The sequence below is a fragment of the Neolamprologus multifasciatus genome, chromosome 6 (assembly GCF_963576455.1).
Source record: "Neolamprologus multifasciatus chromosome 6, fNeoMul1.2, whole genome shotgun sequence".
Lineage (NCBI taxonomy): Eukaryota > Metazoa > Chordata > Actinopteri > Cichliformes > Cichlidae > Neolamprologus > Neolamprologus multifasciatus.
Window position 1 is genome coordinate 9456628 of NC_140444.1, and position 9373 is coordinate 9466000.

The 9373-nt window shown below is 37.4% G+C and overlaps 1 protein-coding gene across 1 annotated transcript; it reads left to right on the forward strand.

Moving 5' to 3' along the window:
* The first annotated feature begins 1982 nt into the window (after positions 1 to 1982).
* On the forward strand, positions 1983 to 4968 carry lbx1b (ladybird homeobox 1b). The gene is made up of 2 exons (XM_085161691.1): positions 1983 to 3072; positions 3549 to 4968. Exons 1-2 carry the CDS (start codon positions 2745 to 2747, stop codon positions 4034 to 4036), a joined length of 816 nt encoding a protein of 271 aa, XP_085017817.1. The 5' UTR covers positions 1983 to 2744; the 3' UTR covers positions 4037 to 4968.
* The last annotated feature ends 4405 nt before the right edge of the window (positions 4969 to 9373 follow it).

Consider the following 9373-nt stretch of genomic DNA (forward strand, 5'->3'; position numbering starts at 1 on the left):
ACACCTGGTTGGGAAGTAACAGAGCTATTGTATTCTGTATGCATTCATACATGTCAAGGAGCAGTAGATGAAAATATTCAGAGTGCATTAAACTAATACTGCTGGATTACAGTAAACCAATGTTTTCAGTGTTTATTACAGATAGAAATTCAATAACCATTTATTCCAATCTAATCAAAATTATAAAGCCAACATTAAGCTTTGGCTAATAAGAACAAAAAGTGTGGATAGAGTAATTTTTAGGACAGTCACTGATGCAGTTTGTACTGCCAAGAAATGTCCACTGCACAGTCTAGTAACTTAAGAGATTAAGTTCTCCGGCTAAAGGAGAGCCGAGAGGCAGGACATGTCATTGACCTTGGCAAGCAAGACACTGCAATGATGACACACCACTGCAAATATCTGTCTTTAATAAACAGGAGGGCATAGCACTGAACCAACACCATGATCCACCACAGCTTAGCTGGATAGAAAGAGACACATGTGAGGTAAAGTGGAAAAATTAAGGTGACTATATATTTTCCTTAATTATATAATTTCCTACAAATTCACCAGAATGTTTAAACATGTTTCATTTCATTCATTAATGGTTTTTTGGTCATATTTTTAGTAATAATAAAACTATCTAATGTTAATTATTTTTGGCTGGGTTATTGCAACATTGTCTGTTTGTTAGCAGTGGCTAATGTCCCTTCATATTACACACATCAATCAAACTCTGGTTTAAAAGCATTTAAGTTCATGTAATTATTATTTTTACGCTGCCAATGTTTTATTGTTTTTTTTATCTATTGGTCTCTCTATAATATTTACGTTTAAATAAAAGAAACTGGAAGAAAATGTGTTCAAAAATAGCTCCTTAAATTTCAACAAGCATCTAAAGAACAGTGACCACTGAAATTAGATCTTACCCCCCACCAGCAGCAAATATAAACTGTCTGCCTGATTTTTATTTCTTTTCTTTTTCTTTTTACAATCTGGTGAAGTTAAACAGGTCACATCATTGAAAGTCTTTTGCAAACTAACATTGTTTTTCTTTTTTCTTTTTTTAAGTCTCTTAATCTTTAAAAAATTAATAAATCTTAAATGCACAATTTGTTAAGAACAAATATTTTATTTTAATATAAATATAATAGATAAGGAAGGGAGCAGGCTCATTTAAAAAATATATTTCACATCCAATTTCTTTTTCTTTTTCCTTCTGCTCATCGTGGTTTACATTTTGTCTTCACCGCCATATATAAATGATATAAATGATAACCTGAATATACCGTTATGGGCAATACAAGCTGCCTAAATAGAAAAATAAGGTAATTTTAGAAAACACAGTCACCTAAGGATTTAATAAAACAGCTGAAAATAAAAATCCAAATATAAAAAACATCAATCTTGTACTGATTTTCTTTCTAATAATTCTAGATATGATCATAATTTGCTTTAAGTAATTTACAGGGACTTCCATCACCGAAATCTATAATCACCACGATACTGATTTGCTGCATCTTCGTTTGCTGTTAAAGTAAATAAATGCTCTTTATTGTAACAAACATGATACGCAATTAATAGCGACAGAACTAATAGACTTAAAATCCCCCTATCCGCAATGTATTTGTAATTAACTTAACTTTGTTCATTTAAAGGACTAAAGGAGAAGTTAAACAGACTATTGTGAAACAAAAAAAACTATTTTTTTTTTACCTTTTAAAACCACATCTTTAAAATCTGAAGTTTAATTCTAAATTAAAACAAACACTTTGCCGCACTATGCAAAATACCCTGCCGTCGATCTGTGTCCAGTGCCAAAATAAACCCATTCTGTCAAACCTGGAGGATGCGAGGAGATTTGAGAGGAAATGAAATATTTCTCGGAAGATATAAAAGGAGCCTTTTCGCCTGAGTTATGGCCCGGATTTGGCGTTGCTGAGAGGGATGCATGCTGCTCCTTCTATCTCGCCCCAGAGGAGGTATCATCAGAGCTGATATATAGCCCAGCTCTACATTACCTTTACAAAACAAAGGATCATCCACGCTTTGGGAGGAACGTATTCTTCTGACTAAAGCTGCGGAATCTGTAACTGAGTCGACTTGTTTTTTTGTTGTTTTTTAACCATCCAAATAGTCCAAATACTTTAAACAAACCTGCTGCTGAACTTAACTTTTAAAGCGTTAAAATTGGCTAAAGATTCGGATGTCTCTCAACCCTTCTTCCTTTTTCTTCCTCTCCCTCTCTCTGAGCTTCCCCTTATTTATCCCATATACCTATTCTGGTATCTCACCACACGACTAAATTAGACCAAAGATGATAAGAGCACAAAGCATTATAATTCCGCCCGGCTCCTCCTCCTTCCAGCCATGCGTCCTAATTAATGGGACACCCCCAGTTGCAAAAAGCCCTGCACTGGACTGCAACATAGTCAAAGAGTGAAAGGGAAGAGGGCGAAAGTGCCACTGGAGATAATTGATTACCCACCAATCAATGATAACTTGTTAGTAATCGTCAACTCTTTGGACCTCGCCATTTTCAGGGAGGCATCTCACTCCTGCGGACTTGCTGCTCGCGAGGATCGACACTTTGAACGCATCCCATTTTGGAATAAGATTTTCTTTCCCTCAATCTCCCCTCCTTATCTTTGTTTTTTTTTTCTACCTCCAAACTGTTATGTGACTTTTTTACCCTCGATACGTTCGCTCGTTTGTAACTGCTTAATACTTCAACCAAGTCCTATAAACTCTGCGTACAACCAATGATGACATCCAAAGAAGTCGCCAAATGTGATGCAGTGGAAAACAGGAGGCGAAGTCCGCTGGACCACTTGCCGCCTCCTGCAAACTCCAACAAGCCGCTGACCCCATTCAGCATTGAGGACATCCTGAACAAACCATCTGTGAAACGAAGTTATACAATTTGCGGCACAGCTCATCTAATTTCGTCTTCTGAGAAACATCGTCCCTCCAGCATCCCTCTGTCCAACCGGGGACTCCTCACCCAAACCTCCCCGCTCTGCGCGCTGGAGGAGCTGGCCAGCAAGACCTTCAAGGGGCTGGAAGTCAGCGTTTTGCAGGCTGCCGAAGGTAAATCTACAAGATGAAAAAAAGCACGACAAACATGTTTTGACTAATACGCCTGGAACTAGATTTTTAAACAACAAAAATTCGCTCAAACGTGTTTATTCAATAGCTCGAGACACTCTTTTCCAATTTAAGTGCGCATATTTTCCTTTTCACATATATATCTAAAAAAGGTGCGTTATTTTTTTTCCTCGGCCGCTCTTATCACCAGAGCCCTTTCTTTAATTTTATGGCCTCGTGTAAAGAGGAAGACCAATTGTCTGGTGTTCAGTATTTCCCAGTGGTGTCTGTGTAATATTGTTGTAACTGTCTACCTATTCCCACAAGGACTGAGAGGCATTTCTGTTTCAAAGACAGCATCATTTTCGTTGTTATGTCTGCGTTATGGGTACTTTTACGCGCATACTGCAGCAGTGCAGAAAACGCCCTGCACCTGTATCTATCAATGATTTTCACTCAGCCTCTCCTCTCCCTCACAGGCCGGGATGGGATGACTCTGTTCGGCCAGCGAACTACCCCGAAGAAGCGTCGGAAGTCTCGGACGGCTTTCACCAATCACCAAATCTATGAACTGGAAAAGCGCTTCCTGTATCAAAAGTACCTGTCCCCAGCCGACCGGGACCAGATCGCTCAGCAGCTGGGCCTGACAAACGCGCAGGTGATCACGTGGTTTCAGAACCGGAGGGCCAAGCTAAAACGGGATCTGGAGGAGATGAAGGCCGACGTGGAGTCGGCCAAGGCCATCGGCCAGGTCCCACTGGACAAGCTCGCCAAACTGGCGGACCTGGAAAAATGCGCCAATGGCACGCTGGGCCACCCGCGAGCCGAGTCCCCCGCGCGGGGAGGCCAGCAGGAGCACGAGCTCTCTCAGAAACTGAGGACGTCGCCGCTGTCTCCATTCTCAGACCACACAACTAGTAAAGAGTGCTCAGAGGACGAGGACGTGGAGATTGATGTGGATGACTGATGGCGCATCGAGGAGCTTGAAGGTCAAGAAACACAAAAAGACGATAAAATAATCCCGCGGAGGACTTGTAACTTACTGCTTATATTGTATACCATATCTCGGAACATGTACCAAAATGTAATGACTTTTATATTGGCACAGATACTATTCATAGTGAAGCATGAACACAGAACAAGAATTATGCAGTGATATTTTACAATGTATTCATTAGCAAACTGTTACTTCTTTCGATCAAAGCAATATGGTCTGAAATGACACGAGTAACTTATTTTTTTACAGTATAAACCAACACACACACACACACACACACACACACACACACACACACACACATTGTTTTATTGCTTTTCCCGATAGCCCCACGCATCACAGTGAAGTGCTCCAGTTTTCCATATTTTTGCATGTAAATGCATGATTTGATTTGTGATCATTATCTATTTATTTTTACTTTTTTAATTTAATTGCTTTTGTATTTTCTGAGAGCCAAATCGCGATTCAGTCACTTTGTCACTGCCGGCTCTTCTCCTCTCCATTATCATTATCATTTGACTGTAACCCCTGGCTTCAGTTCATATTCTGCGTCCCGATGCTGCAGTGCATGATGAAGATGATGATGACGGTCGGAAAGGCAAAACTCGGACACTCACAGTTACAACGCGTTTTGTGGAAATGCTCGAGCGATGGCGAGAAACAGCGGTTGATATTGCGGTGATTTTGACAAGCTACTTTTTAGATTTATTGTTTGGATACAATAGATTTACAGTTATAAATTTGTTATGTTTTGTACACCTGTAAGTGCCTTTCTGAAATCAGGACATTATTTGAAAACCAATGCACAGACTGTAATGTATATAGGCTACTATGGGAATAAAATGGCTTTTCTGAATAATTCTTTTATGTTGCAGTTCTTGAAATATTGTTTAGGTTTTTGTTGTGGATATAATAGCCCCTTTTAATTTATTTATTGAGGGCAGAAAAAATGATTTTAGAAACGGCTCCCCTTGCCAAATCTGGGCGTGTAAGCTCGTCAACAGCGGCCTATTTAGAGTTACTATTTTGTTCCTTTGTGTCCTTTTCTACTAAGATGCTCTAAACATTTTGTGGCCCGGAATCTCACATCCCCTTTCACATCCTAAATGCGTATCGTGGCTTCTTGACCCTTAGACGTGTTTCTCCATTCGTGGCAAAAATTTATGTGAGAAACACAAATCTGGTGCCGGAGAAAAAAAGACGAGGAAGCCACAAAAACACAAAGTTTTGGGCCAGTTTCCCCGGGCCTTTATAGACCTTTTTTGTTCTGCGGGACTGGGCCGTAATTTTGAGCGTAAAGCATGAAAAGTGGGGACAAATGAGCAGCGTTCCCTGATGGGACGAGCCACAAAGGAGCAGGGCCGGTCCCCCGCAGGCAGCAATACTGAGACAAGTGTGTCCCACCGCACAAAAAGGACGCAAACGTTTGGAAGCCATATGGTTTTTGAAATTTCCTCACAATTTCAGACAATTTGATGGATTGAGTTAACCCTCCTTTTAAACAGTTTAACTGGGTGCGAACAAAGGCCATAATGCCTACATAGACTCTCCCTTCATGAGGGCATCTGCGGCTATTAATGTCTAGCCCCTTTCTTTGCTTGGCGTTTTGAACAAGTCAATGAATTACAATGAAACTGCCCCTTTTTTGAGAGCCGCTTGTCTTTCTGCGCTTTTTAGCTTTGGAATAATATGTTTGACTTCTGTCCAAGAACGTTTTCTAAACAAGAAATGGATTTTTGTTGGAAGTGTTTTTAATGTTAAGTAGGGAGCCATAAAGAGTTTGGGCTGTGACATTTATGCCAAAGTCTGGTTAGGGAGTCCTTTGTTTGTTTTCTTCTCATCTCTTTTTTCTTGGTCTGCCTTTTTATTTCTTTTGTCTTTAAGGAGTTTAATGAAGCTGAAAACATGGTGATGTGAGAAAGAAAGAGTGTCCAGAAGAGAAGCTCAAAAGGCAAACTCCCATTTAACCCTCTTTGTTAACAGAAACGATAAGTAGAGCTGTCTTCTTGTTAGATGTTTTATAGAGGTTGCTTTTTTATATTTTACTTTTATTTTAACCAAGTCAACCTAAATAAGCTAAATAAGTTTATAGGCCTGGGAGATGTTAATGTGACCAAAGCTTTTGTAAATTCTCTGTAGATAAATTAGAATCTTTAAAAAAAAAATCATTAGCCTAAAATTTGCTTTAATGCCCTTATACTGCATTTATAAATAGTACGGTTTATAACAGGGAGCAAATACAAGTGTTTATTAGTATAACAGCTCAAGTGGACTAACTGGAAGCTGATATATAAACTGATATTAATTTGCAGCCTAATAAACATGCTGATGATAACACAGAATATGCACAAAAGAAGAAATTTTAATTGCTGGCAAATATTGTACTGTAAAATTCACGGAATATTATTACAACTGCATTATATTGTTTTATAAATTATTTATAAAATGATTATGTGCACTTTATACATGCAAAATAAGGCGGTAAGGTGGTGTACATAGTATTCATCAAGGTTTAAATTCTAGATAACACTTCAATTGAAAAGTACCTCCAAAAGAAAAAAATCAATTCAGTTCAATTATTCTGAAAATTGATCTGCAAATATGAACATGTCAGTCTTTAATTTATTTTGTGTGTGTATGTGTGTGTGTGTGTGTGGTGGGAGGGTGGCGGGTGCCTATGTGCGTGCTCTGGAGCCTATTCTGAATCAAGCATATTTATGAAGGGAGAGAGTGTTAAGGCAGGTAAGTTTATGGATTTCACTTGCTTATTTTATGAGGGGTTGTCAGGCGGGCCCGGTGATAAGTAATACTACAGTCTGAGGGACCACTTCGTGGTAATTAATCTGGAGGTCTTAAGTGTATTTCAGTATTTCACTTCAAGATAGAAAAAATCACTACTTCAATCGTCCGGAAAATTGAAGTTTGATGCATGAGTCCCTACTGAAACAATAGTACAGCCCTCTCTCTTTTCATCTCTTCCCCTCCCCTTTTTATACTCTCTCCTTTATTATTTGCACCTTGTGGAAAACAGTGTCAGGGGCAAAGTGTACACTCATATTTGAGGCAATAGTCAGGTGACAGCAAAGAGAGCACTGAAATTAAATTGTTTAATGTTTACTACCTTGTTCTCCTTTTAAAAATATGACACTAACTTAGAAGAAAAAGGTTTTTTAATCTATTGTTTGATTATTTAAATTCATTATTTGAATCCATAGGCTTCAAATAATCCTTGAATGCATTATTATTACTATTATTGTTATTATTATTATTATTATTATTGTTGTTGTTGTTGTTGTTGTTGTTGTTGATGATGAATAAGTATTAAAAAGGAGATCTGTAAATGACCTGATATTTGGCTCGAATTAAATGACTCTATATATCTAAATAGAGCCAAAATGTAGAGTTTTAATCATAGCCTTCCTGTGGAGCCAGTTAATACTTCAAACTTCAATTTTACGGGCGATTGAACTAAGCATGTTCCTGACAGAATTGATGTATGTATTAATTTCCTTTAACTGTTGATTAATTAGGCTGCGCTGAAGGCTCAAATGGAACGGTTTGTTCAGAAATTTGCATATTAATCAAATTCTAGTTGATCATTCAAATAATCAAGGCTGTGTGAAATCGGGGATGTAGCAAGAAAACATCAACTATATTTGGTCTGACTTAGCTTCTGCTGTTTGTCCACTGTACTATAATCAGATAGAAAGAGTCAGTCGGCTTATTTGGACTAAATTGCTAATCCAGAGTTTTGCAACAAATGTACAGATACATTAAAACTCAAAGTGGAAAAAAAAGAAAAACCTTTGCGCTGCTGTGCTTTATAAATAAACGAGAATGGGAGAAGTGGGTGGCAGAGAAGAAAAGTGTTGCATCAAGTACTGCATTTTATACATTTTGGATTCTTAAAATTAGAATAAAATTAGAATAATAAAGATTTTTACATATTGCTGGGTTTTCAGAAGGGTGCTTCAGATCACAGGTGAATGATTTATGGAGGAGAAAGGATAGTTTCAAAAATGTTTTGCAATTATAGTTAAGCGCTGTGACTCATCTAAAAGGTAATCAGAAGTCTGCAGGTAGATAAATTATAAACCATGTAGACCGCTTTACCTGAAAAAAATGTAGGAGTTATTAAATTCAATGATTCATGAACTGTTTACTTTGGAGCATTTCTTCAACTAGCGATGGCGGTGGTTGAAGTCTAAAATTAATATAGATTATGTTCCAACAGCATCTACTTATACTATTTAGAAAGTATTTTTTAAGCAGAAACAATGCTGTAAAGAAACTCCTCTACACATTAAAAATAATGTGTAGAGGAGTCCATGATGTGCTGCTAAAATCCATTAGCAGCACATGAATATATGTCCCTGAAGGAAAGATGAAGGATAAAGTAAAGAAAATGTTAGATCTGTGGCCTCAGGTGGGAGTTATTTAGCACATATATTGATGATTTCTATGTGGTGCATTTTCACTAAAGTCATCTGGAAGCTCATCCAATTGTAAATATCTCATCATTTAATCATATGAGGTCAAAATACATTTGGGTGAACAAAAAGGAAAACAAAAGCAAAACAAACAAACTTACTATCCATAACGTTACATACCAATTTAAGCCATCTTTTTAAAAAAAAAAAAAAAGTGTAGCTGATGACAAGCTACAAGCTGCAGCCAGCTCCAGCTTAGCTTCTGAGACAAACAGAGACACCTGCTGGTGTCAACGGGATAGTGACCTGCACTTCACTGAGCAGCAAACCAGCCATGCTGTGTGTAATGTGTCTCTGTGTGTATGAAAGAGTGTGTGTATGAGAGTGGTTGTATATTATAAAGCTGCAATTGAATTATCAAATATGATACATATTTTTAGATTGCTTTATTTGAACGATCAAAATCAGGCTGGTGGAACAGTTCATACAAGACTTGTAATGAAAACATAAAATTAGAGGTGGAATGTAATCGTAATGGTAAACAGTATCTAAAAAGACATAAAGCAAGATTTAAAAGGAAGCAGATATTGAGTATGTAACCTCCATCGTCCTTAAGAAAATTGTGTTGTTGTTTTTTTTAATAAAAATAAAATAAATAACCAATAACATAAAAAATAGTAATTTCTACTATAGTATAGTATAGTATGAATTTAATAACTTGATTCCTACATCTTATTTCTCTAAGCCTTTCTTTCAGTGAATATCTCTTATCAGACTTACTGAAGAGCTAATGATGCCATATTGAGGATAATAACAGATTTCTTATTTTACTTCGTACACTTGCATGAAATCATCCTCATTTCCTGCAGTCTTACTA